General features: G+C 58.3%; 1 protein-coding gene and 3 long non-coding RNA genes across 5 annotated transcripts in view; 3 read left to right on the top strand and 1 right to left on the bottom strand.

The window, feature by feature from the left end:
* The first annotated feature begins 1 nt into the window (after position 1).
* LOC124086652 (uncharacterized) lies at positions 2 to 11,359 on the top strand. Its single transcript, XR_006849859.2, has 5 exons — positions 2 to 5,307; positions 5,869 to 6,044; positions 7,370 to 8,508; positions 9,845 to 10,004; positions 10,434 to 11,359. It is a non-coding gene; the product is annotated as an uncharacterized LOC124086652 (long non-coding RNA).
* Positions 11,360 to 18,012: 6,653 nt separating this feature from the next.
* On the bottom strand, positions 18,013 to 22,454 carry LOC124086235 (uncharacterized). Its single transcript, XR_006849744.2, has 2 exons — positions 21,814 to 22,454; positions 18,013 to 21,517 (listed from the first exon to the last, which is right to left on the bottom strand). It is a non-coding gene; the product is annotated as an uncharacterized LOC124086235 (long non-coding RNA).
* Positions 19,884 to 22,417, top strand: LOC124086236 (uncharacterized). Its single transcript, XR_006849745.2, has 3 exons — positions 19,884 to 20,454; positions 21,576 to 21,869; positions 22,014 to 22,417. It is a non-coding gene; the product is annotated as an uncharacterized LOC124086236 (long non-coding RNA).
* A 915-nt stretch (positions 22,455 to 23,369) lies between the features above and the next one.
* Positions 23,370 to 27,406, top strand: part of Zcchc14 (zinc finger CCHC-type containing 14) — a 60,104-nt gene continuing 56,067 nt past the window's right edge. Inside the window, exon 1 of one of the 2 annotated variants that reach the window (XM_058575934.1) lies at positions 23,370 to 24,000. In XM_058575934.1, the coding sequence (XP_058431917.1) occupies positions 23,419 to 24,000 (582 nt within the window). In that variant the 5' untranslated portion in view covers positions 23,370 to 23,418. The remainder of the gene's footprint in view (positions 24,001 to 27,406) is intronic. The other variant, XM_046434602.2, reaches the window with a different exon arrangement.

Raw genomic sequence — 27,406 nt, 5'->3', positions numbered from 1 at the left:
CTGGGTGACCTTAAGCCCCGCCCAGCCTCGTTAGCCGTTTCAGCATCCTTCAGACTTTCAGGTTCTCTTGCTTTGCCCATCCCCTGCCGCCCGCTGACCTGGAGCCTTTTCCTGGCTCACCTCTGAGCTGCCCTCTGCCCTCTCTGGAAGCTCAAGCCTCCCTGGCCTCCCTGCCCACGCGGGCGTAGCCCAGGGTCAGCGGGGCTGTGACGAACAGGAGATTGGATTAAAATGTCCGCGATCTCACGAGGCATCCAGAAGCAGGCCGCCCCGACGTGGTTCCCAGAGCAACGCTGCCACCGGGAACCCAGACTCTGCCCTCGGGCTTGGCTCCACCCAGTGGCGTGACAGCGCTGCAGTTGCAGGCGGGGTGTGTGGGAGAGAGACAGAGAGACAGAGACCGAGAACACCCAGGAAGAGGGCATCGTCCAGGTGTGGCTTCCACTGGGAAGGACGTCCCCCCTCCCAGCAGATCCCAGGGTCTATTGGCTGTGGCCTCAGGAGAGGCCGGGATGGGGAGGGCACGCTGCTTCTGAATCAATGTCACCCAGGACTGAGCTGCGGCTGGTGGCAGCACCTTGGGCCGATCTCCTGGACCGTCCTGTGTGACCCTCTCCCCATCTCTCTGGCCTGTGGCCACTCAGGCCCGCTGACAGCGCACACTGGCCTGTGGTGTGCTGGACAGGTCACCCGGGCTTCCTGGGTGCAGGTCGGGGTGAGCCCCGTCGTTACTCAGCTTCTCATTGCTGTGACCAAAAAGGTCCTTCAAGGCTCACGGTTTCCGAGGTCCGGTCCACGGCTGGTCAGCTCCCTTGCTCTGCTCGTGTGGAGGCAGCAGCGAGGGCTCCGCTCCTGACCAGAGGACGGCTGCTCAGCTGGTGGCAGCCAGGAAGCAGAGAGAGAGCGAGAGAAGTGCCAGGGACCAAACACGGTCCCCAAGGGCACACCGCTGTCCCCAAGGGCACACGGCTTTCGCCAGCCAGACCCCCGGCCTCAGTCACCGCCCAGGACAGGAGTCCATCAGAAGGATCAGCCTGCAGGTTAGGCCACAGCCCCCACCGTCTCATCGCTGCCCCTGGGATGCTCCTGCATTGTCTCCCATGAGCTGGGGGGACCTCCCGGTCACCACAGCAGCTCCACGGGAGGCTCGCTGCCTCCCAGTATGAACCCTCATACTTCCGTTGAAGTGGAGGACAGACCTGTCCACCCACTGAGGAGGCCTAGGTCCGCGAGAGCCCTGCAGGACGATGCAGTCATGGAGAGAGCGTGTGCTGATCCTGCTATGGACCATGACCTCGGGGACAGGGCCCGGTGGAAGCAGCTGGACTCGGAACACCGTGTTGTGGGACTCCACTCACAGGACAGGCCCAGGGGAGGCAGGTCTTGGGGACAGAACAGTGGCTGGGGCTGCCCGGGGCTGGCGGGGGAGGGGAAGGGCAGGTTCTTGGGAATGTTCTGGAGCTGGACAGAAGTCATGGCTGCACAGCTGTAGTGGACTTGAAGCCACTGAGTTGCAAAGCCAACCCACCAACAGGAGGAGATGGGAAAGCGTTTCCCTGCCGAGCCCCTCCCTCCAGGCTGGGGCACCTATGTGAGCCTCTCGTGCTCTCTGCGCGGGAATGTCCATGGCTGGGATTGTGCCAAGGAGTGTTTTATGTGCGTCTTTCGCATTGAGGACTCCCACCCTGTGAGTTGGGGGGATATATTAGACCCCCCCTTACAGAGAAGAGCCCTGAGGCTCAGAGAGAAGGTGAGTAACTTGCCCAGGGGCACACAGCCTGGGCAGCTGGGACTTGGCCCGGCTGAACATTTCTGTCGCAACCTGCAATGGGGTCGATTTCTTCCTCTTCCCCGTGCTCGTCCACAGGCCACTAGCCTAGATAGAAGCTTTTCTTGTCTAGAGGTAGCCCCGCTCATCAGGACGCAGGAACTGAGTCAAGGAGGGAACAAGCTGTGCTAAAGTGGCCGCCTCCTGTGCCTTCAAGTCCCTGCCCAGCCAGGACACCAGGTTCTGCCACACAGCTGGTGATGATAGCACTGCAGGGCACCCTCTCTGAGCCCTAAACCACCCGAGGGCAGGTCGCTGGTCCCAACAGGGGCACAGCTGCCCCCAGGGGGCGCTCTGGAGACTCGCAGGGGTTCCATGAGCTGACAGCCCCCAGAGCCCAGGACTTCCGGCTTCCTGATGTCCCAGAACTTGACGCCAGCAAACATCCCCTGAGGACTGTGGTCTGGAGCGAACCCCATTTCTTTGTTTGCTCTTTGCATAGTTACACTTTGGCTATTCCGGGAAAGCAGCCTCCGCATGAAGAAGACGTTTTCCCATCCGGGCGGCCACTGCCCTGTTCTGCATCGTGGAAAATGAGGGGCAGCTGCAAGGCCACAGAGTCGCCCAGTCCCTGGGGGACGTGGCGGCGACAGCCTTCCCGGGAGCCTCCCTCAGCACGGCAACCCGCCATGCCACCCGCTCTGAAGTGGCCGGCTCCTCGCCTCCCTCCTGGCATCCAGCCGTTTGCTGTGGCTGACTCTCCTGGTCACTTTCTATTCACAGGAGGGCATTATATCATTATTAATTCATTATTATCATTATTATTATTATTATTATTATTATGTGTGCAGGGTTATGCTTTCTGTGAAATTGATTTTAGATTGATAAAAGGAGCATCACAAATGCTATAGAAGACCGTGTTGGCCCGATGAGGTCCAGACCCTTCCAGCCTTAGAATGATCAGACGGGACCTCAGCTAACGTTTCCCCAGGGTCTCAGAAAACCATGCACAGGCACCTTTTAAACAACCCCATGCAGCGTCCCGCCCTGCGGCCGCTGGGTCAGAGGCTGCCAAGAGCCTGGCCTCGTGGCCCCCTCCGTCCCTCTGTCCACGGGTCTGGACTCTCAGCAACAACAGACCTGCCGTGTTCATTGCTTCCCCCTCAAAAGAGCGATGTGTGCGGGTGGCCTGACTCTGTGCCCGCAGTCTTCGGGCCTCAACTGGCCAACGTGCCCCGGGGACGTTTCCTCCTTGTGGTTTTAGTGGAAGGAAAAAGTGACCCGTGAACAGCCACCGGAGGCTCTGGGCGCCAATCTCCACGAGGTCGAGTGAGATCCTGCCTCGTGACACTTCTCCTGTTAATCATTGCTCCCGGGCTGATCTCTCGTCTCCTCCCCAGGCTCTTCCAAGAGCAGCTCGGGACATTCCGGGCAGGCACCGCCCTCCCATCCCAGTGGGACACTGTTCACAATGGCTGGTGTAGAGACCCTTGCAGAGCGGACAGGAGGAGGACAGGGCAGGAGTGGGAGGTGAGGGTCAGACTCCATCTGGGCAGGATGGGGACCCTGCAGCCGGAGGTGCTCAGAGCCAAGAGCTGTCCCCGAAGAGCCACACGCACCCAGGGCCCTGGACGTGCCCCTGCCAGGGAATGGGGCATGGAGGGGGTGGACTGGGACACAGTGGGAGGGACTCTTCACAGCAGAGAGGGCACCAGAGGCAGGCAGGGAGGACCGTCAGAAGACTGAGGCCGTGAGCCACGGGGCGCCAAGGACCGCCGGAGCCCCGGGAGCAGAGGGGCAGAGCGGGACTCTTCTCTGGAGCCCTCGGAGGGCAGGTGGACATGGCCCTGCCACAGGGTCACAGCAGTCCTCTGGCCTCAGCGTGGGGGAGGGGGACACGCTCTTCTTGTCTTCAGGTCCGAGCCTGTGGCCGCCGCACCTGGCGCATCTGGGGCGGCCACAGGAAGCTCACAGAGGCGGGTGCCACAGAGCAGATGAGTGAGCTGTTCTCCCTCTGGGCACCCCCACTGTCCCCAGAAAGGCTGAGCTAGGGTTGGGAGCTTGAGCACTGTGTGACAGGGGGAAGGCCGGCTGCTTCTGCGCCTTGCCCACGGTGGGGAGGGGGGTTGGACGGCACCCGGGCCTTCTTTTAGCACCAGCTCCACAGGCCCCTCCCCACGGGCACACTGGTGACTGCCGCGGTGGCTGCGTGGAGCTGTCCCGCAGTCCTGGCCCTGCTCGGGTGCACATGGGCAAGCACACATGTCCTCTGCTGCACCGATGACCTCACTCACTCTGTAAGGGCGCTGTCCTTCCCACTTGTCTCTCACTGAACACCGGGCGCCGTTTAGCTGCAAGAGGCTTCCGCACAACGTCAACTAAAACGTCGTCACTTAAACCATCCGGCTCTGGAGAGCTACAGTGCCAGCCCCAGAAACAGAAGTGTGCTCAGTGGTGAGGAGTTCCAGCTAACCAAGGGACAGCCAAGGTCACACCTCCCGGAAATGTGACTGTGGGGCCCAAACGCCCGCCACTGCACCGCGCTGCCTCTCGTGTCGCGGTCCCTCCAGCCTCAGGCTCAAGTGTCTCAGGCCACGTCGGCCCCTGTCGTTCGGTTCCGGCCTCCCCTTCTTTCTTCCTTTCATTTTTGGTTGGTGGCCCTGGGAATAGAATGCCAGGCCCTGCACCTGCCAGGCAGGTGCCCTACCAACTGAGCCACATCCCCAGCCCACTACTCCATCTTCCTTCAGCTTTAGAACCCTTGGAGTGCATGACCACTGGCCGAGGACTACATCTCCCTGCCTCCCTTGCAGCTAGGCATGGCCATGTGATCAGCAGAGAGCTGAGTGAAACTTCCTAGCCTTGTCCTTATATTCCCTCTACCTGGCTGGAATGCAGACGTGCTGGCAGGAGCTGGAGCAGCCAGCTTAGATCTCATGGAAACCACATATTGAAGATGGCAGACCAACAAGATAAAAATAAAAGAGCACCAGAGTAGCCTGTTAGCCTGAATTGCTTAATCGAGGGTGTTTCACAAGAAAGGAACAAAATTCTATTTTGTTTAAGCCACTGTTGGCTTGGCCTTTGTTCCAGCAGTGAGAATGCCACCCTCATGAATGCGAACCATCATGTGCCCCTGCCCTCCGAGGGGCACAGTCCCACTGAATGGAGTGCATGTTGAGCACTGATGCGGCTGAGTGGCGCGGGCCCTCCAGGAGCACTGGGGCCGTGCAAGCGGGCACCGCATCAGTGCCCACGTCTTCTCCCGCTGTCTCCACTCCTACCCACGCCTGCCAGGGCAGGCAGCCGCTCCTGTCCCCACCCCGCATACCTGTGCCCACCAATGCAGTCTTCTTGAGGGCAGCTCTCAGGAAGCACCAGACCTGCCCATCTGCACCAAGTGGGCCTGGACATGTCCTTCCCCCAGGCCCCCCTTTCCCTGGTGACTCCCCACAGCTCCCACTGGACCTGACGAGGTGGACTCTCTGTCCCCCCCGCGTCTCCCAGCTCCCCAGCCGGCCAGAGCTCTCCCCAGCATGGTGAGTGGTTTAGGGCTGTGACTGTCACCGAGACTGAACACTTTGTAAGGACTGATGGGTGGAGGTTGGGAGGGGAGGGGCACTTCCTCTGCCACCCTGTGGTGCGGGGATGTGGCTGCATGACCAGTCACCCCAGCGGGAGCCTCAGAAGAAAATGGCAGCCCTGCTGGGGGGCTCCGCGGTCAGCACAAGGCGCACCCAGATGACCTTTCTGCTCTGCCTTGTCTGGGGCCACACCTGGGGGACGCCATGGCCAGAGGCTGGGGTCATCAGAAGGCTCAGGGTCTCTCTCCTCTGGCAGCTGACGCTCGGTGCCTCACGATGCAGGCCTGTCCTTGCAGGTTCTCCGCAGAGGTTGGCTGGGCTTCCTCACAGCATGGCTGCTGGCTCCCCAGGGTCAGCAGGCCCACACAGCACACCAGGTAGCAGTGGTGCTGTCCCTTAAGATCCATCTTGGAAGTCACATAATGTCACTTTTCCCCAGCAACACACACACACACACACACACACACACACACGGTTTTTCTTCAGTGATCAGGGCTGAATTTTTGTCGTCCACAGCCAAGAGTCCTGAGCTCCTCAAGTGCTTGACTGAGCCAGGACTGGACTGGACACTCTGTTGGCAGCACTAACTGATGCATGGAAGCCACCGTCCTCCTCTGCCCCTGACTGGCGAGAGCACCTGGGCCAGCAGCACCCTGTGTGAGCTCTGCCCTCCCCTGGAAGGCAAGGTCAAGGTCAGTTTCTGGTTTGGTTTAATTTTAAGTAGCCAAAACACTTCCTTCCCACGAGGGCAGCATCCATTTTACAGCATCTGGGGAAATGGCCGAGATCCAGGGAAGGGCAGGGGGAGGGGACCAGCCCTCAGGACGGAAACGTTCCTGGCTGGGTCCAGGACGCAGCACAGCCGCGTGGCTGGGCACGGTGTCATGCCAGGCTCTGACACGCCGGGCGGGCACCATTTCAATAACCCTGCTAGGGAGGCTCCATGCCCAAGAACAAAGGAGGGAGCCATGGCTTTCCGGGTCCTCCAGGAAGTCAGGACGCGGACGTGTGGCTTCTGACAGGCCCAGCTGGAGCCTGGAGGAGCCCAGAGAAGGGCGTTCCTCCAGGCGGAGCCCACAGCCCGGGGCTGTGTGGGGGTGGATTCCTGGGGCCGAGGGGCAGGGAGCCACTTGGCCTCTGGTGGGCCGAGGTTCGGCCGCTGGTGGATGGCTGCCGCCGACTGCCTGCCAGCCTCTCCCTGGCCTGGCTGGGAGACATGGTGACTCACACTCCCCACTCTGCTGAGCACCCCTCCCTGTGCCTGGGGCGCAGGCTGCCCAGAGCCCTGTGTAACCAGAGTCAGCAGCGCCTGGCCCGAGGGCCAGGATCTGGAAAGGACAGTGAGTCGCTCCAGTTGTGAGGACCTGGCCCTTTGCACGGAGGACCCTGGTGGCCTGAGCCTGTCCAGAGCACCCCACAATCAGAGGTCTGAGTGCCTCCGTGAGGGGCAGACACTGGTCCCAGCAGAAACACCCCCCACCAAGGCTGCCGTTAGTTCTTGTCCCACCCCTGTCCCCTGCAGCCCTCCCATGGTCTGGCGGTCACCTTTCTATCCTGTGAGCCCTCAGATCTGTTCAGCCAGCCCTACCTCTGCCCCGTCATGGTCACCAGAGCCTTCGCTCTTGTGGGCCACTCCAAAGCCCTAGCTGCGCAGTGGCTGAGGCCTGCGCTGTGACGCCCCATCCCTGTCTGCTGCCACTTCACCGCGGCGTTCCAAAGCGGGCAGTGTCGCTAGCTGTCCAGCCTGCTGTGGAAGGGTTCCCCCGTCGTGGTGGCCGGAGCCACCCCTGAGCCAGCACCAGCCACTGGCAGGGACCCAGCACGGAAGGCGGAGCTCAGGGTCACACTGTGCCGCAGGAGGAGGAGCTGGGGGTGTGTGGCCACAATGTCAGCGCTGCTGGGGGGGCCAGGCAGGATGTCAGGCGGTGGGCGTGACAGCGCCCGCCCTCGCCTCCCTGCCAGAGTGGCAGGCAGCCCCTTCTTTTTGCTGCAGCCATGTCCCCTGTCCTCCCCTCAGGAGTGCTGACCTGCAGTGCCCACCACCTGCAGCCGCCCGAAATGCAGGCCTAAGACGGAACTCGGGAAAAGGACGAGGCACCCTCTTGTGCCTCGGAGCACGTGATTTGTGGGAAATCTGTCCCTGGCGCTAGGAGGGCCTCTCCTGGTGCCTTCTGCTCCGTGATGGAGGGGACAGCCAGCTAAAGCTTCCACTCTGCAGCCCTGCTCAGCAGGCCTCGGTGCTGGACATCTTGATGCCCGAGGGGCCTCCCTCCCCTCCCCAGACTGAGCTGAGAAAGCACCCCTCCCTGGACCTCGGGTTCAGCCTGGCCTGAAACCGGAAGGAGGGAGGCTGGCCGTGGTCTTGACCAAAGGCCCCTCGTCCCTCCTGCGACTGAGTCCAGGATCCCAGAGAACTGTGCTTCCTGCCAGGCCAAGCGGGCAGCAGTCAGTAGTGAAGGACTGGGAGGAGCAGAAGGGTCCCAGCTCCAGGCCGTTCAGGGTGACGGTGGCACTGGGGAGCCCAGGTGGCCTCTGCAGACATCTCCTGGGACCTACCCCTCGTCCCCTAAGCTGGTACCTCGGACTGCGCGGCCCTGGTTCAGGGGGAGGAGACGAGATGCCTCTTTCGACATTGGTTCTAAAACACGTTCCTGTTTCAGAAACACTGGAGTGTGAATTATATACCGTGGCCAGTGTGGGCTCAGAGGGGACGTTCTGGACGTAGGTTTCAGCTGGAGGGAAGTGGGCTAAGAGAAAAGGCTCCACTCTACCCAGAAGGGGCCCAAGATGGGTACTCGGACGCAGGGAGAGACATCCAGGAACCCCGGGAAGGCCGGCAAGTGTGGGCACAGGTCCTGGGGTTCTGAGCACCTCGGGTTTTCTTCTTGGTGTTGTTCTGTTTCTGATTTCCTGAGGTTGTACCCGGACAACTAACACAACAGTAGCTGCCAGCATCTTCCCACATCAGCACTTCACACTTTGAGCCTCCCAAGAGCCCACTGGGACAGGAACGCTGGGGATCGCCATTTGCAGACTAGAAGTCTGAGGCTCAGAGAGATGGACCAATTTTCCCAGGGCCACACAGCTATCTCTGGTGGAGCTGGGATCAAACCCTTCATTCTGACCCCAGAACAGAGGTGATTTTTAAGACCACGGGTGAGTTTAACTCAAAGGAGCAAGAGAGCATCCAAGGGAGGTGCTGCTCTTGGTCGTGTTGACCAAAGTGCCTGCCCCAACCCTCACCCCACCCCAGAGACCTAGGGCTGGAGGCAGGACCTCCGGGAAGTCCCGAAGAAGCACCGTGTCTCGTGACCTGAGCACCATGACGGGGCTGGGAAGGCCAGTGGGGAGTGCTGGGCCACCAGCCCTACCCCCAGGTGTGCCAGGGTGGTGCTCGGCCCCTGGAGGCCGGGGAGGAGAGCCAAGGCCAGGCACCTGGTGCTGCGCGGGGCTGGATGCCTTGCCTTGGGGCTGGGTCTTGTTTTGTCAGCATCCTCGGAGGTCACCCTGCAGCATCGCTTCTCGGCTGGGAAGCCACGGGAGCTGGGAGCCCCCCCCCCACAGGGAGGGCAGGGCCACCTCCTGGGGCAGAGCTGACCCTCTTTCTCCAGGAGACCCCAAGAAACCACCCCAAATAAACCAGGAGGCTGCTGGGACACTGAAGCAGGAGCTCAGGGAAGCCCGGGCCTGGGGAGGAGTCACTGTCCTGGGCACAGCTACCCCAGCAGGCTCCTCAAGGGCCGGGCACCGCACCCCCCACCTGTGCATCGGCAGGACTGTCCCCAAGGTACAGATCGGGGAGGCTGAGGCTCGGAAGCCAGGTGTCTTGGCCCAGGCAACATCCCTGTCCAAGCTTGGGTCACACCGTGGCTCCTGTAAACCCCCAAGCCTCGGAACCCTTCAGGATCTGATAAAAGTACAGACTTCCCTGTAAAGACATGGTCCCTGGCATTTATGGGTGGAATGTACGGAAATTCAGGGAGTCCCTGCGAATCGCTCATGAGACGCTCAGAAGAGCCCCTGCCTGGGGCTGTCCAGTCCTTGGGACCAACACTCCCCACGGGGTTGGAAGGCCCCGGCTGCGCCCACGGCCTGGCTGCTGGAAGCTCCTTTGCCAACTCAACCCTGCAGGACCCGTGCTCTGGGGAGGACGGAACCCTTTGGATTCTAGTGCACCTGCCGGGCAGCCCCCTCCTGTTACAGAGGCGGTCCCCCATCTCTGCACCGTGGCGGTCCCTTCCTGCACTCCTCGATGGCAGGAAACACTGAGCACCCAGCACATGCAGTGGCTCCTGCCTGTAATTTCACCCTCACGATGGTGCGGAAGCCACACCATTCTATTCTGAATTGACCTTTCCCTGGGCCAAGCAGTCTTTTGTCCCCGGGCAGCAGGAGTGAGCCCAGCCTGCCTCAGCTCTGTCACCTGGAGGCTGACAGCCTGTCCACACTCTCTGGTGGACAGTGGTGCTCATTAAATGCACTTTCTGCTTAGGGTGCCTTCCACGTGGGATGGGTTTGCTCGTGTGCCCAGCGTGTCTGCGTTGCCATCCGACGCTGGCTTCCCCCCAGCTAGCAGCCGCGGATCCTCAGACTGCCTCTCCAGAGCGTTTGGATCATGGACCCTCAGAAACTTCCCGAGGACTGCGTGTGAAGTATGTGCACTTATTTTTACTTTTTAGTTGTAGGTGGACACAACATCTTTATTTTATTCGTGTTTTTATGTGGTGCTGAGGACCGAACCCAGTGCCTCGCACGTGCAAGGCGAGCGCTCTGCCCTGAGCCCCAGCCCAGCCCTGCAGTACAACCTGCGGACACATCACGGTTCTCATATTCTAGGCACAACAGGAAGCCCCTATCAAAGTGGGAATTCTTCCCATTTTTTAACTTGGTGCATCACAGTGGTGCGCACTGGTGGGGCTCCGTGCTGCGTGACTGTACCTGCGCCCAGCGTGACAACATGAGGTGGCAGCGTCCCTCCCCCGCAGCCCCCTCCCTCAGGCCCTCCCCCCAGGCCCTCTCCTCCCTGATCTCCTTTGGTTCCAGGAGACCCACCCCACTTTCCTTCCCCTTTTCCTCTCCAGGTTCCGCATACAGGAGAGGTCCTGTGTCCCCCACCTTCTGAGTCTGGCCGACTTTGCAAACACGACAATCGCCAGTTCCATCCATTTCCCTGCAAATGCCACGATTTCATTCTCTTTATGGCTGAGAGCACGCCACTGCGTATGTACCCTGTTTTCTCTGTCCACTCATCCTGTGAGGACACCTAGGCTGGTGCCGCAGCTCGGCTATTGCGCTCTGTGCTGCTGGGACCCCGGTGGGCTGTCTCCCTGTCCCACGTAGGATGTCCTTGATCCTTCAGCGAAACCCTGAGGCGTGTGTCCCCGGGGCCTGGGGTGGAGCCTCCACACTGATGTCCATGGTGGCTGTGCTCATTGACAGTCCACCCACAGTGTCCACTGCTCCCTCCCACCAGCCTTTAGTGTTACTTGTGTTCTGGATTCAGCCTCTGACTGGAGTAAGATGAAATCTCAGTGTGGTTTTGATTTGCATTTCCTTAACTGCATTTCTCCTTTTGAGAAGTCTTTTAATTCGTTTGCCCATATATTAATTGGGGTTATCTGATTTTTTGGTGTGAAGTTTTCTGAGTTCTTTATATATTCCAGACACTGCCTGTGTCTAAAAGTGGAGTGGTGACCCTACGTTTTCTTCTAGGAGTTGCCTAGTTTCTCATCTATTTGAGTTGATTTTCGTGCTGGGTGAGAGGTGAGGGTCCAGGCTCCCTCACTGCATGTGGACAACCAGTTGTCCCGTGTGTTCAAAAGGCTGCCTTTTCTCCAGGTCAGTGTGTGGCTCCTTCGTCAGGGGTCAGATGACTGAGGTGTGTGGACTTGTCCCTGGGCCTCCTGTTCTGTACCAGTGGCCTGTGTGTCTGTTTTTATGCTGGTACCATGTACTTTTGTTATCAACGCGGGGATTTTTAAAATGCTGAGTAAAAGATGGAACCACTCTTCTTAGTGCTAATTGTGATGGTTTCTATCATTACCAGCTCATATCTGAAGATGGAATAGGAACGTGGGGTGAGGAATAGGGTTGACAACGCTGCACCCTCCACCTGTGTTTTGGAAGACTCCTTGGGTGCGGGTGCGGGTGCTGACCCCTTTGCTGGTCCACTGAATGGCAGTCTCTGTTTTCAGGAAGTGTCTCATGAGGAGCCTGGCTCAGGAAGAAGATGGTTGGTTCTGCCATTTTCCTGGCTTCCACTTGGGTGTGATTTGTGGTGTTTGGGGTTTTGCACTGTTTCTTAGCAGGAGTCTGTGTAAGGCATGCGTCCAACTCAGGGTCAGCAAAGCAGACCCACTTTGCTAAAGTGGTACTTAACATCTGCATTCCGCCATATTCCAAGGGCCAGCAGCCAGCTGACAGGACTCAGGTGTGAAACTCCTTCTCTTCCCACAGGCTTGCCAGGTGACTGGTGAGCAGTGGCCATCCACAGCATGGCCAAGCCTGGGGCAACAGGGCTCCCTGATGCCCTTTCAGTCCCTCGGCACCGGCTAGTGCCCTCTCTGCCAAGTCAGCCACTGTGTTTTCTGGTTCCTGCCTGGACTGTCATATTGAGAGAGCCAGTGTCCACCCAGAGGCAGGGTGAGTGAAGCCCAGTCTCATTCTTAGTCTTAAGTAATAATCTAGCAGTGGACACAGCCCAGTTGGTAGAGTGCTTGCCTCACAGGCACGAGGCCATGGGTTCAATACCCAGCACCACACACACACACACACACACACACAAATACAACCAAAGATATGAAAAATTGTGCAACATGAATCGCAATGAATTCTCTGTCAATATAACAAAGCAGAATAAATTTTTTTTAAAAAAGAAAAGAAATAACCTAGCTCCTTCTCCCTGGGCAGCACTGTCCTCAGCCCATCAGCTGCCCCCGGCCTGGTGCCACCCTGGAGTGTGGAGAGCAGGGGGCATCTAATGCAGGTTTGGTCACTTCCAGGCAGGCTTGCTCTGGGCCCACTGTTGCAGGCGGAAGGTGTCCCCGTCCTACTTCCCAGAATCTGTGGACGTGACCCTCACTTGGTAAAGGGGACACGGCAGGTGTAATTAAATTAAGGATCTTCGGGTGAGGGGATTGTCCTGGCTGTCTAGGCCTGCCCGATCAAAGCACAGGAGTCCTAAAAAGAGGGACACAGTCCAATGGAGGCAGGGCTGAGCATGTGCATTGGATACTGGGTGGACTCTGGCTCTCTGAACATGACAGTCTAGGCAGGAACCAGAAAACACACTGGAACCAGTTGCCAGGAGCCAGGAGTGCAGGCGGAGTCCAGATGAAGGAAACACAGGACCCCGCTGTCCCCCTCCAGAGCTCCAGGGAGCACTGCCCTGCCCACACCTAGGTTTACAGTTCATGGAAATCACTCGGGACCCTTGACCCCCACGACGGTCGAGAGTTTGTGTTGTTTAAACAACGAAGGCTTACGCATTTGTTATGGTGACAGTAAGGACTCGTACACCCAGCCGGGGGACATGTCAGTCCCTCAGACGTTCATTTCCAGTCCTGGACAAGTGGGAGCGTTCAGAGGACTTCAGAGCCGCTCCCCAGGGGATCACAAAGTCGAGCTGCAGAGGACACGCGGGTGCCAGGCTGTGGGAGAGCCAGGTCACCACTCCAGGCCGACGCAGGCCACACGCCAATAAGTGAGAAGTGGGCAGAGATGGCCAAACCCAAGAGCTTCACCAAGGAGCCTGGACCTGGCCCCATTGTCCTGGCCCAAGTTCAGGGGTAATGACAGTGGAATCCCCCTCTCTGGAGCCAGCTGCGTGTCAGGTGCTCCGTGTACCTCCTGGTCCTCGAGGTGCCCAGCCGTGTGGTCCCATTAAACAGAACAGGGGGAGCCAGGCAGGAGAGCACCAGCGGCACCCGGTCTCACAGACGGGGGACGCGGACACAAGTCTCCAGGGCCCTGGGCTTTCCTCGCTGCCCCTTACTCACGGCCTCAAGCCCCTGCTGGAGAGGGACAGCGTGTTCTGGCACACCCTCCTCGGGCCCAGGCCAGGCGGTGCCGAGGCCATGGTGAGAGGACAGTGCTGCCCCTGGCGACGCGCCTGGTCCTTGGCTGTCCTTGTCCTGGGCCAGCTGTGGTCAGTTTGCAGCCTGCCCCAAACTTCCTCCGATGATGCTGGGCCATGCTGGCTCCTCGCTCCCTCAGCCTCATACCGCGGATGAAGGGGAGAGGCGCCAGGAGAGGCTGCCCGACCCACCACCCACTGGCCACCTTTCATCTGCTGGGCGTGGCGGGCAGACCATGGGGCTGGAACAAGCTGGAGGCCCTGGGCCACTGTCGGCCCTGCCTGGAAGAAGTGATCGGGAGCCCTCAGCACCCCGCATGGCAAGTGGCCCATGGAGCAGCACTCCTGCGAGGCTGGTGACAGGGAAGGGTGGTGACACCTGTGGTGTCAGCCCTGCCCCGTCTGCTGTGGAGAGACCCAGAGGACAGGGATTTGGGGTCAGAAACCTGACACATCGCTTCCCTCGTGCAGGTCGAGGACCTTCCGCCACAGTGCCCGCTTGTGGGCAGGACCTTGGCCTGTGGTCACCTAGCCCCTTGCACAGCCACAGCCTTCAGGAGAGGCTGGCTCGGGTAGCCTGAGGGGTCAGGGGTGGTCCAACAACCTGCTCCTCTAGTCCGCGGTGGGCTTAAGCATACCCAGGTGACATAATCCAGCCAGTGACACATGAGGGCTTCTGAAGAGGGGGCTCGGGGAGAGTTGCCTCTCAAAATTGATGCCCAAGAGAGACAGGCTTTCTGCTGCTGCTGGGTGCTGGGTGAGACCTGGAAGAACCTGGTCACTTGAGAGTATGAGGAGGCCAGCAGGGCTGAGGCGGCACCCCGAGGAGGCAGCGCAGCAGGACGGGCAGAGCGGGCTCCGCGGCGGCGTCCTGGATGCGTTCCGGCTCAGGACCTCATGGGAACGGGTTCCTTGTTGTCTCGTCTGATCCTTGGAGTTGGACTACCTGGCATGTGACCAGAAGCGTCCTCTGCGATAAGGGCTGTGACAGGGACTAAGCCCCACTAATTCCTCGATGCCCACCAAACTGCTGGGGCTCCGGGGTTCCCCTTTGAGAAGCAAGCACAGCAAACCATGGCGTCTCCGGGGACCTTGGTGCGCACACTGCATGCTCTAGCTGGAGGCCTGAGCTCTGTGCAGGGGCACGATATCCTGCAGCTCTCGGCCACACCCCGGTCAGCCTTACGAGCACTCTGCAGCTGACCCTTCTTGCGTTGCAGAGTGGGATTGGCAATTGTTTAATAAGCTCCAACTGATGCTGTTCACAGCATCTCTCGAGCAGGAAATCCAGGTGACAGCATCCCGCTGCCTTGCACTTGAAGAGCGTAGAATTCACCAGGCCCCGTGTGTGTGTGCACTGGGCTGGCCTTCTGTGGGGACACACCACTGTGACTTTATGGTGTTTTACAGCCAGTGACGGTCCCAGTGGCCCCCGCAGGAGCCCTGGGGAATGCCACCCTACAGGAAAGCATGTGGGCAGGGGGCAGAGAGCTGAAGGTGTGCAGGGCACACAGAGCCATTCGGGGCAGTGGGCGAGGAGATGTCAGGGCAGCAGCCCTCCCAAGGACTTGAGCTGAGGCCAGACGCGTCTCACACAGACATCCACACAGGTGTCCCAGAGCCACGATGGCACGAGGGTCAGTGGGTGCAGGGGACACAGACTGTGTAACCGGGCGCTCTGGCTCTCTGCGCTGGGCAGTGGGCTCTCCCAGGCTGACTTCCTGCGCTGTGGAAGGGTAAGGGGAGGTTCTACTTGCAGATGGCGGCAGGGACTACTGCAATGTGGCTGGAGGGGCCTGCAGCTGGCGGAGGCTCTTGCCCCAGTGCCAGATTCACCTGCATGGCCAGTGCCACGGCCATACGCTTGCCGACCGGCGCCAGGGGCCAGGAGCCCGGAGCCCTTGGTCTGAGGCCCAGCCCATCAATATCCAGGAGCCTTCCCCATGGGCCATCGCCTTCTGCGCGGTGAGGACAATGATCTATTGATTTTAAAGCATGTCACCGGGGTGAAATGAGGCGTGAAAGGACGTTGTGCCCTGCGCTTCCACACTTCCTGCTCTCGGTGCCAAAAACGCGCCCAGGCCCCGCTGGGCAGAAGGAGCAGCCAGGGGCCACCTCCAGCCCAGCCTCGCTGCTTGCTGTCCGTCCTTTGCCAGGGACTTCTGGCTCCACGCCCCGTGCTGTCACCCGCCCATGAGGATGAGACCCAGCGCCCCTCCTTTGTCACCGGAGTGCGCCCCAGAGGAGCGAGACCCCGCGAGCTCAGACTGCCCCCATGTGCGCAACCCACTCGGGGAGAGAGGAGGACCACAACGCGTCCTCTCTGGAGAGTGGAGCCAATTCAGGGGGCGGGTCCGCACGCACTCAGGTGGGAGGTGCCTGCTGGGCATCGCGAGAGCGTCGCAGGCGCGGGGACTGCCTCCCCCTCACACGGGCTGCGTGAGTGCTGTTACGGTCCCTGGCCCCCTGCGGAGTCCCTGCTGCCCAGGGCAGGGCAGCAACGGGCAGTCAGGCCCTCTGCCCTGCTCTCCAGCCCTCTGCGAGGCGGGTACTTCTTATCTCCTCTCCACACAGCAAGGCTTAGGTCCTGGGCCTGGGGGATTTGGAGGCAGCCAGGTGAGGACAGAGGTGGAGGCCACTGTAGTGACACATCTGCAAGCCGAGCGCCACCAAAGATGGCCAGTGTGCCCGAGCCGAGGAGGCTGGGATGGGTGTCCCCAGACCCTCAGCAGGGCCAGCCTGGTGTCAGACACAGCGGCCAGAGCGGGAGCTGGTGTCCACCGTTTTAAGTCCCAGTTTGTGACACTTGTTCACAGCAGCCTGGAGAACTACTAAAAAAAAAGGTTTTGGGGTGGGGATGTGGCTCAAGCGGTAACCCCTGGCCTAGCATGTGTGAGGCACTGGGTTCGATTCTCAGCACCACATAAAAATAAAGAAATAAAGATATATTTAAAAGGCCTCTCAGGGCCTTAAAAAAAAAAAAAAGATTTTAACCTGTGATGGGCCCCAGGCCTCGTCACCTACTGCCTCCTGCCCCGGCTGGCTCTACAGCGTTCTAATTGGCAAGGCCTGGTTCAGTCAAGGAACTTAAATAAGATGGATTTTGAAAGCAGATATCTCTAAGAGTGAACGTCAGAATGTAGAAAAAGGAACCAACAGAAGAAAGTCCACCAGCTGCGTATAGAGAAAGACTGTCTGACCGTGACTCCAGATCCCGATGGAATAAAAGAAAAGAAGAACCCATGTAATGACATTAAAGTTCATCGTTTTCATGGTACAAACACCATCAACAGAATCAAAAGACAATTGATGGATGGGGAAAGAACATTTCCAATGTAAATGTAGATAAAGGGATAATGTGACTTAATACCTAAAGGATGAAAAATCAAAAATTCGAGGGAAACGAGACAAAAACCTGATTGAAAAATGGGTAGGAAGCAGGGTATGTGGTGCATGCCTACAATCCCAGCAACTTGGGAGGCTGAGGCAGGAGAATCACTGGTTTGCAGTCAACCTCAGCAATGTAGCCAGGCCCTAAGCAACTTAGTGAGGCCTTGTTTCAATATATAAAGGGCTGGGGGTGCAACTTAGTGGTAAAAGTACCCTGGGTTCAATTTCAATCCCCAGTACCAAAAAAAAAAAAAAAGTCAACCATGCACAGGCAACTTAAAGATACAAAGTGACATCCCCTCTGGTTCTCTGACCCTGTCAGAGACCCCAGATCCTGCTATCATTTGATAATTGTTTCTGCTCAAAGTAGATCTAGTCAATTCTGCTGCTGCAATGTGCCGGTGGCGTGGGCTATTTCCAGATATCCGCCCACCCATAGGCACAAGGGCTCTGCAGCCTACAGTGCACACCAGCCTTGCTCACACAGCTTCTGGAGACAGCTTTGGAGGACCTCACGGGATGCGTTTCATTGTAACAAGAGTATCAGCTTCTGCTTAGCTACTTGGAAGGAGGGAGAGTGGCGGGTTGGCTGAGCTCTGGTGTGCTTGTTTAAAGAGAGACCTCGGTATTCCGGAGTCATACCTTGCTGCCCAGACAGTACATTATCTGCCTTTGGAATGTGTTTTTCACCACAGTGAATCTGCATGTATCTCCTCTGGACACTTCCAGCAAGGCATGTGGCTTCGCGGGAGGGCAGTGGGACTGACTCTCCATCTTCTCATAACGCTCTGAAACTCGATACTACTCTGACCCCTGCAAGCCAGCAGAGGGGGCAGATGTGGTTCAGCCTGGATGCCCATCACGAGGGGATGGTCAGTAGGCCATGGTTTACATAGACAACCAGATTCCAAGCTGTCCTCCAGGCCATGATGTAGAGTCACAGACATAGAAGGACATTTGAGAATTCACAAATACAGAGCACTGTCTTACTTTCATAGAGTAACCAGGATTCTTACCTTTTTTTTTGTTTTTTTGGTAAAAGTATGCACACATAAATATATAATTGTCTAGAAGAACATTTTTAAGTTGGTGGTGACTGAGAAGGTGTTTTTGTGACTTTCTACTACTTCTCAGTGAGGTATGATATCTTTACAAGGAGCATGTATTGCCTCGTGGACAGACAAAACGACAATATATAGGTTTTTAAACCCCTAACTTATTTACTTGAAAATACTTCAGAAAGAAAATGTGTGATACAAGTAGGAGCAGGATCACAGTGGAGGGGACTGTCCTCTGGGTCTGCTGGAGCTCACACCTGCGGCCCTAGCGCGCCCGGTGGACATAGGAGGGCTGCCAGGGCAGGGCTTGGGCCAACTGGGCTTCCTTGCATGGTCTGGGCTCTAAAACCGATCTTGTCCCTGCTGAAGCTGCCCCGTGGTGAGGGGTCACCATGCTGCTCCTTACCTTTGGGGCATGTTTGGAATTTTCTATAATAAAAAGGAAAGTTAAACAGACCACTGGACGCGGAGCACAGTGGATCGCCTGTTGACTGTCAGAGGACACCTTTGCTGTGGTGCAAGAAGCAGGGACATATGAGGAGCCACAGGCACCCACCACAGCTGGGTCTGCCGCATGCCATGGTGAAAGTCAGAGCCACCGGCTGGTGGCCTCGGGTTGATGGTTTACCCTTGCTCAGCCTCCACTCCCCATCTGTAATCAGGCCCACCATGTATACAGGAAACTCTAATTACTATCATGATTGCTGTTGTTAATTAAAGCAGCCTAGGGGGCTGGAAGCAGCAGAGCCATGCCCCAAGAGCTGCTGTCACACGTGTGTGTCAGGACCACCAGGTTGCTAGCGCAAATGCAGATTCCAAGGCTCGAACTGCAGGGAGCGCCCCTCCTTCTCTGGGATCAGCTTAGGATTCTCGATTTTAAAGAGCCCAGATGATGCCCACTGGAGACAAATGGCATCCAGCCCAACACTAGACACCCCAGACTGCTGTGGATAAAACTGTCACTGGTGGAAATCAGGGCTTGGCATCACTTGGGGACAATTGCCCAATTATGACTGCAGGTGGACTTTGTCAATAATCATGGCTAGAAAAACTGGCACCAATAAGACACCTTTGGAGTCTCCAGTTTGCAGAAATAGCAAATGAACCATGTGTCCTGTTTGTGATTTCCTTCGGGAGGGACAGAGTCTGTGGATCATTGACCTAGGTCAGGCTCCAGTTCCAACATGAGCAGACAGCATGGCCTGAGCAAATTCCTTGACCGCTCCACACCCATAAAATGGGAATAAGGATGGAGGCAACGGGACCTGCTGTATGTCAAGGTGGTGACCACACGAGGGGCCAGGAGCCCAGGCAGGGAACGAGAATCATCACAGAGCAGGGTGTAGGCCGTGGGAAAGAGGGATCCCCAGGGGTCACACCCTGAGGATGCACCCCAGGAAAATTCAGTAGCAATCTGTGCAGGGAGCTTCCCCATGTCCTCCAGGGAGCATGATGGACACCATGTTCACAGGGCACTGATCTCAACTCTGCCTCTCTTGTCCCAGTCCCCACTGGGCCTCCCCAGGTTTCCTCCTGGGCTGGACTCTGACCAGTTAGAGGAGAAACAAGGTGTTGGTGTCAGGGAAGGACTCTGCACTTTGGAACAGTAGGATGATTGATTTATAGTCCCTCCTGGTCATCACCTGCAACCATCAGAGTAAGAACTGTCAGTTCAGATACCAGAAGCAACCCCATACATATGTGTCATGCCTTTGTTATAAAATAATCATCTGGGTGAACTTGTGGCTTCTGCTCTCAAAAATAAAGCAAGTTATATTGCATTCCAGCCTATGGAAGGGACAGTTCCCCCTTCTCCCCACAGTCTTGTGCCCAGAGGTAGCCAAGGACTAAAGATGCAGATAGGGGCTGGGGATGTGGCTCAAGCGGTAGTGCGCTCGCCTGGCATGCGCGGGGCGCTGGGTTCGATCCTCAGCACCACATAAAAATAAGGTGAAGATATCGTGTCCACTTAAAAAAGATGCAGATAGACATATCTGGCTGCCCTAGATTAGATCATGCTCTGAGGACAGGGGCTCCTGTCCTGTCAGCACAGCCCCCTGCCCAGTCAGGCCCAGGGCAGCTGGGGCCCGAATGCCCAATGAACTCAACGCAGTGTGCTCCCTTCTGCACACCCAGCCCCCTCCCTCTCCTTGCAGCCCTGCTTTCCCAGAACTGGCTTGGAGGTGTGCACACCTTCTGACCTGGGCCCGAGCCCAGGGCCCTCTGTCTCAGCCCAGGATCCCCAAGCCCTCCACAACGCCAGTGGCTTCTGCAGAAGGGGCAGCAGGTGGGGAAATGCTGAAACAGTCAGGGGTCACCTTGTGCATGTGCAGAGCTGGGTGAGAGAGAGCCCCAGAGCCCCAGTGGCAGGGGCTGTTGGGGATGGAGACCTGGGCTGCAGGGCTGGCATTTGGCACCTGGCACCAGCATCCAGAGACTCAAGGCCATCCACCCTTTTCCTGAGGAGAAGCTGATGGACGAATGGTCTCAGGCAAGGAGTTGAGGTGGTCATCTCCCATCCGTGTGCAACCTACCTTCCAAGACCCCCAAACCTGAAATAGAGAGGTCTGATCTTGGAGGGTAAGGATTTAATATCCATTATGAGCTGAATTAAGTGGAGCCGAACTGAAGTTTAGGGGGATATGACACTGAATTGGTTTCCTGTGGGTGCTCTAAAGAAAGATCGCAAAGAAGTGGGGGGGGGAGCTTAAAATAAAGGATTCACCCTTCCACAGAGCTCTGGAGGCCAGGAGTCCAAAGCCAAGGTGTGAGCAGGCTGAGTTCCCCCTGAAGGTTCTGCAAGACCCTTCCTGCCTCTTGGGGTGCACGGTGGCCTGGGCATCGACGACCCCTTGGCTCCAATCTCTGCCTCTGTCTTCAAGTGGCCTTCCCCCTAAATCTCTGCAGGTTCTTTTCTGTCTCTTGTAAGAAGAGTCCCTTTGAATCTCCAGCCTTTGCTAATCCACTGTATTCCTGATCCTTACCTTAATTACATTCACACAGACCTTGTTTCCAAACAAGGTCAGGTCCCAGGTTCCAGGTGGACAAGGAATTTGGGGGGATGCTATTCATCTCAGTTTGACATTAAATATCAAACTGCACAGCAAGAATTAACAAGAAGGCGTTGGGAGCTGGGTGGACCTGGACCAGGGGTCCTGCAGGCAGGCCTCTGCCCTCTCAGGTCGCAGAGACTCTGGTCAGCACTCTGACTTCTGCCGCAGCTGGCCACTGGTTCCTGGCTCTCTTTCACAGATGAGCAAACTGAGGCTCAGAGGGGTTGAATGAGTGGCCAGGCCAGAGCTGGGACTGGAATCCAGGTGTGCATGGTGCCCCTGGGGCTGGGCTTGAGAAGCCTCCGACAGTGAGAAGGTCCAAGATGCGTCCACTCAGGGGGGCCTCCTTTGTCAAGAGGACAAGTTGTTCCTGTGCTTACTCAGATCTTAGATTTTGGAATGTGACCACTTCCTTGGAATCCCATAAAAGAACAAGGCCCAAGAAAACAAGGAGTAACTCAGTCACTGGTTGTGGGGGGCACCCAACAGTCCCCCGACGGCACCTGTGCTGCTGGAAGCCACCTGGCTCTAACTCCATGCCTCTTCTCCCAGCCTGACGAGAGCCCTGGGATGGCTCCTGGGAAACATGCCTGGTGGGTGGGGGCAGGAGAGAAGGTGCTGCTTCACCAACAGGCCTCCCCAACACAGGTGCGTCTGAGGACCCAAGAGAGAACTTCCCTAGAAGTTCTCAGCACCCTGGACCGTGCCCTGAGGAACCCACTCACTGTTCAACACCCCGGAGCGAACCCCAGAACCAGGCTGGGGGCTCTGCCCAGAGGGCACCCCAAGGCCGGCACATCTGGCAGCCACAAAGGAGATGGGCCGGGCCTAGATCGCCAGGACGTCAAAAGGACATCTTCTGGGGGAAGGGCACGGGGGAACCCACCTCGCTCGGTCCTGAGTTTCTAGAAGTGGAGGATCCTGAAGTTGTGGGATCAAGAGGTGGGACGCCACGGGGCTCCCCTTCCCCCAACCACAGTACGGGCCGATGCAAATTCCCGGGGCAGTGGCTGCAACCCTCTGGTACTTCCTGCCAGGTTCTCTCTGACCCTTGGCCCATGTGTTTGCATTTTCTCTGTCCCACAGGCCGAGGAGGTGGCCCGTTGAAAGAAGATGGACTGATGATAGGCGACGGATAGTCTCCTCTGGTCAAGGTTTTTGGAGAAGACTTACTCCTCCCATCACCCCACCCCCAGGCAGGCAGGCCGCCTAAAAAATGCAGGTGCCGGCCCTCTGTGAGCTCACCACCTTCTCACAAGCCCCCTGTGGTGGTTATTATTACCCTCATTGTTCCGGGTAGGCGCCCAGGGCTCAGAGAGGCCAAGTGACTTGCCCAAGGTCACACAGCTCAGCAGGGGCAGATAGGGAATTGGAACGCGGGTTTCCAGAGCCCCGCTCCAGAAGCTCTTTCTAGACAGCCGCCACCTTCCCGGGATACTGCTCAGGAATAAAGCAGGAAGGCCCAGCTCCTGGCTTTCCCCCAAAAACAAGGCTCCGCGCAAATCTGCGGGAACAAAAGCGACCAGAAATCCGCCCCGGGTTTTCCGCCTCGCCAACCGTGGCCAACCAATCGGGTGGCGCCGGCCGCCGAGGGGCGGGAGGGGGCGGTTCCAGCGTGATCGACAGCCCCTGCGGAGGCGTGGCCGAGGAGCAGGCGAATCGGGTGGCGGGGCTGGAACAACCCGGGGCCGAGGATCCGCAGCAGGGCCAATCAGCGCGGGGGGCGGGCCCGGCCGGCCCGGGCTGTCGCGAGAGGCGGCCACCCCGCCCACTTGTGCTGGCCGCCGCCGCCGTGCGCGAGCGCGCTGCTCCTCGGCTCCGACGGCCGCGCTCGGCCCGATCCGTCCGCGGCAGCGTCGAGCCGAGCGGCGGCTGCGGCCGGATCCCTCCGCCGCGCCCGCGAGCCCGCAGTGGCCCGCGGCTCGCGCTCCGAGGCGGCGACGCTGCGCGGCCCGGGTTAACGGCCGGCCTGGGCGCAGGCGCGGGCGGCGGCATGGCCGGGGCGGCTCCGTCGGGGGGCGGCCCGCAGTGACAGACCCTGCGGCGCGGGGGGAGATGGGGGCGGCCGCCTCCCGGGCGACGACGACGACGAGGAGCAGCCGCCGCCGCCGCGCACCGGCCGCCACTGGGGACGGGCGCGGGCAGGGAGCCTCCCCGTGAGCGGGGGGCCCGAGGCCTCTCGCCGCCCCCGGCCGCCCCGGTCCCGGCCGCCCCGGGCCCCCCCGGCCCGCGCGCGCCCGCCCGCCGGCCCCTGGCGGGGGGCTCGCCCGGCCCGCGCGCGCCCGGCCCCCGCCCCCGCCCCCGCCCCCGCCCCGGCGCCGGCGCGGCCCGCGGCGCCCGCCTGGCCTCACCCAGCCCCAGCCCCAGCCCCAGCGCCGGCCTCGGCACGCGCGCCCCCGGCCCCGGCGCACCCCGGCCGCGGCCCCCCGCACCCCCCGGCCGCCCCCGCGCGGCCCCCGGCCCCGGGTCGCGGCGCGGCGCGGGAGGCAGCATGGTGGAGAAGCGCTGCCCGCTGCAGAGGGACGGCGTGTACCGCTGGTTCTCGGAGCTGCCGTCGCCGCAGCGCGTGGAGTTCCTGTGCGGCCTGCTGGACCTGTGCATCCCGCTGGAGCTGCGCTTCCTCGGCTCGTGCCTCGAGGACCTGGCGCGCAAGGACTACCACTCGCTGCGCGACTCGGAGATCAAGGCCAACAACCCGGCCGACCTGGGCAGCCTTACCAACCTGACGGACGAGGTGGTGCGCAGCAAGCTGCTAGTGTCGCTGGCGCTGTTGGGCTCGGAGCAGCGCGAGGCGGCGGGCGTGCTCTACCGCACGCTCACGCACATCGACTCCATCATCCACAACTACGGGCTGCAGCTCAACGAGGGCCGCACTGGCGATGAGTTCCTGCTGCTCTTCACCATGGCCTCTAACCACCCGGCTTTCAGTTTCCATCAGAAGCAGGTCCTGCGCCAGGAACTCACGCAAATCCAGAGCAGCCTGAGCGGCGGCGGCAGCAGCGGTGGAGGTCCCGGGAGCAAGAGCGCTCCCGGGCCCGGTGGCGCTCTGCCCACCTGTCCAGCCTGCCACAAGGTGCGTGCATGCCCTTGCTTAGGGGGATGATGATGACTGGAAGAGGCCATCCCGATTTTGCGCCCAAGCCCGTACTTACGTCTGCACCCCAGGCTCCAATCCACCCCAGATCTGCACCCTAAGGCCCCACTCCTGGCCCCCATCTGGGACCCCAAGTCTGTCCCCAGTTCTCATCTCGCATCCGAAGGCCTTATCCCAGGCCTTATCTCGGTGTCCCAAGCCCGCATCCCAAACATTAGTTGCCCACCCTCTGCGTGACCCTCTGGGTTGCAACAGGGTAGCGAGCGCGCTTGCGGTCAGAGTTTCTGGCCTCTTTGTCCTGTTTCACATAATTTCTGGAAAGGCGATAAAGCCTTTGTCCCCTTAATCGGGCTCTTGGATGACAGATTAACAGTACATTGTGTCGCCTTGGTTTCTCCAAATCTGGTGTTTATTACCAGAAAAGGAAGGATTCTGTCTGTGCCAGAAGTCAGGGCGAGATGGGGCTGAGAAGGCGCTAGAACCTTGGTTGCCACAGGGCCTGGTCCCTGCTGCTGGGCCTGCCCGGCACAGGTGTCTGCGGCGGGCGGGCGGGCGTGCGCGCAGGTCGTGGCAGGTTCGCGTGTGCGCGCGCGAATACTAGGAGTACGATGTGCGCGCGAACGTGTAAATGTGTGTGCGTGCTTTGTGTATATCTGTGTGTGCATGCGTGCTGTGGATGTGCGTGTCTGGTTGTCAAGAACCAGGCTACTGTATGAGAGATTTTGGAGCCTGGACTCCATCCTGCTCAAGAGTTATTATTGGCACCCACCTTGTCCCGGGATGGAAACCCAGGGTCTTAGGTTAACTTATAGATCTCGTCTCCACATTGAAAAGGAAGGGCAGCTCAGGTCATCCACTCAGAAATGCAAACTTTTTGTTTAAATGTTTTGAAAGTGCTTAAATACAAAGTGTTTGGGGCTCACACCATTTTTATCACACTGTACCCCGCCCCCAGCCCAGGGCCAAAATTTTGCTGTTGGAGAAAAGGCCTCTCTGACCAAGTGTGGTGCCTTAGATTACACCCTGGGTTTCTTTGGAAGGTAGGAGGGTCAGCCGGGGCCAGTCTGCCCAGTGCCCTTTGCAGTGTCTTTGAGCTCTTGACAGGACAGCCTCTGTGGAGTGGCAGGGAAGACTGTCAGTGAGTGGGGTCCTTTGCGTCCTTTGGGCCTGAGCTTGTGGCTTTTCATCCCCCGCCTTCCTCTAGGAAGTGGTTGTGGTCCATGTGTTGGTTTTTATTGCTGTTGAATCGTTTTGGTGGCACTTCCCCCGAGACTGTGGCTTTCTTGGATTCCATGTTGAGTGTCAGGCAGACAAATGGCGTCCACATGAACAGGAGGAGTGCGGCCCTGGGAAGTGTGGTTGCTGGTAGTAAGCTCGGTCAGCTTCGAGGGACCAGTGAGTTGTCGCTCGCCTGTACTTGTGGCCTCCCCCTGCTGTTGGTCCTGGCTCCGCGCTGGCCCCTGATGGTGTGCCTCTGTGAGGGGCTGCGTGGCGTGTGCGATGCATCCCACTGTGAAGGCAGTGGAGGAGGGTTCTTCTGTCGAGCAGTGAAGTAAATCTGGAACAAAAATGTCTTTTATAAGAGAGCGTTTTTGTCAAGTAGGAATCTCTTTGATGAGATGAGGGGGTAATCTAGTCCTCCTACACACCTCCCCCCTTGGAGGCCCTGAGCACTGAACTCAGCAGCTTCTGTGACCTCTGCCAGAAAGCTCCATGTCTCAGCGTCTCCTGGTGGCTCTGCAGCAGGCCTGCCTTGAGGACTGTTCAAGTGACAAGTGTAAGGCCCAGCCATGGTCCCCGGTGCTTCCCTCTCCTCCCTGACTGCCCGGCTGTTGAAATTCGTTTTTACAGAGATGCGCTCTGCGTAAGTTGAATGTTTGTATCTTGCTGTGAGTTTTGATGTTGATGTTTTTTACACGGATTTTTGAAGAGTTGCTTTGGATGGTTTTTTTGGTTCATCTCTGGAAAGTTGGAGAATCCTACTTGAGCTTTGATAATGAAGGTTATAACGATAAGTCAGGGCATTGTTTGCCTGTTTGAAAACAAGTGCGGTTTCTGGTTGTCCCTGTATCCTCCCTGCCCCATGGAACTGTGGTTGGCTGTTCCTGCTCCTTCATGACTTGAAGGTTGGAGCCTGATGCTGAGGAGCCCTGTTGCCTGGAGTGGGCGGCAGGTGAGGTCAGCCACCAGGGTCTCCTCCCCTCAGTTCCTCTGCGCATAGAGCCCTGAGGAAGGGCCTCCTTGCGTTCTTTCTTGAACTCTGAGCTTAGAGACTGTGCCTTTTCTTTTAGACATAAAAATTTGGATTGCTTCATAAGTTCTCTGTCTTATATAAATTTTTATTTCTTCTGTGTTTTCTTTGATATTCATTATTTGCAATTTTTTCTCTAAACATTCACTGTTTTTCTTTAAAAATGCTGTTGCATAAAGAATTTCTAGAAGAAGATTAGAAGCAGAGAGCTTTTCTTAAATTAAGCAGATGTTTTACTTGCAGAGAGGAAAATATAACAGTAACAGTGATGGTAGAGGAAAGTGATTTCACGGCGCTGAGTGTCTGCTAACTGCTACAGGTGGCTCCTCAGACAGGGTGTTCCAGGGTCTTACCACGCAGGAGTCTGGGTTTGGACCCACCACTGTTAATTGTTTTTATTTAAATAGCCAGAGATTTGGAAACAGCTTGAGATCAGGCCCTCTGGTCAGTGGCGGGCGTGAGCGAGCTCCCGTACTGCAGGCTCACCTTGTGCACTGTGTGGCGCCTGCCTTCAGTGTAGTCGGACTGTGCTGCCATTGCCACTGTGTGGCCTCCGATCATTTGTGTCACCCAGAAGAGACCCTGGTACCCATTCTCCTTTCCCGCTTCCTAGCAGCCTCTGGTCGATCACCTCCTTGCTCTCCCCATGGAGGTGTCTCCTGGTGATTTATATGAATGGAGTCTTGTGTATTGGCCCATGTGGCGTCACTGAGCGTCACGTCCTCCTTGGCCTTCTGCATGGTGGCCTGTGTCAGCTCCTCACTCTGTTTTGTGGCTGAGGACTATTCTTTGTTTACACTAAGTTCATACACACTTTGCTCATTCCTGAGTGGCTCAGGTCTGGGTTTTCACGGGCTCTGTTTTAGGGTTTTCTCATGGCTGACTCCCTTTGACCTGGCTCCACAAATGGCCCTGGGAGCAGTCAGCACACAGCTGTCTTTAGGGAGGGACCTCTTTCTTGTGATCCATTGCTGCCTGGCAGGTTGCTGGGTAGATGCTGTGCGACTCTGTCCTGAGTGCGTGTGGCACTCGGGGAGAGGTGGCAGAGCACAGTGCAGTGGGTGGAGACCAGGCCTGGGCCTCCCTGTGCCCACTGAGCTGCCCCTGCTGCCTCCTGATGCAGATGAGGTGTGC

Source organism: Marmota monax, unplaced genomic scaffold (assembly GCF_021218885.2).
Source record: "Marmota monax isolate L192 unplaced genomic scaffold, Marmota_monax_Labrador192_F-V1.1 WCK01_AAM20220418_F8-fsc00024, whole genome shotgun sequence".
Lineage (NCBI taxonomy): Eukaryota > Metazoa > Chordata > Mammalia > Rodentia > Sciuridae > Marmota > Marmota monax.
Note: the sequence above shows the minus strand (reverse complement) of the source record. Positions and strands in the feature narration are given on the sequence as shown.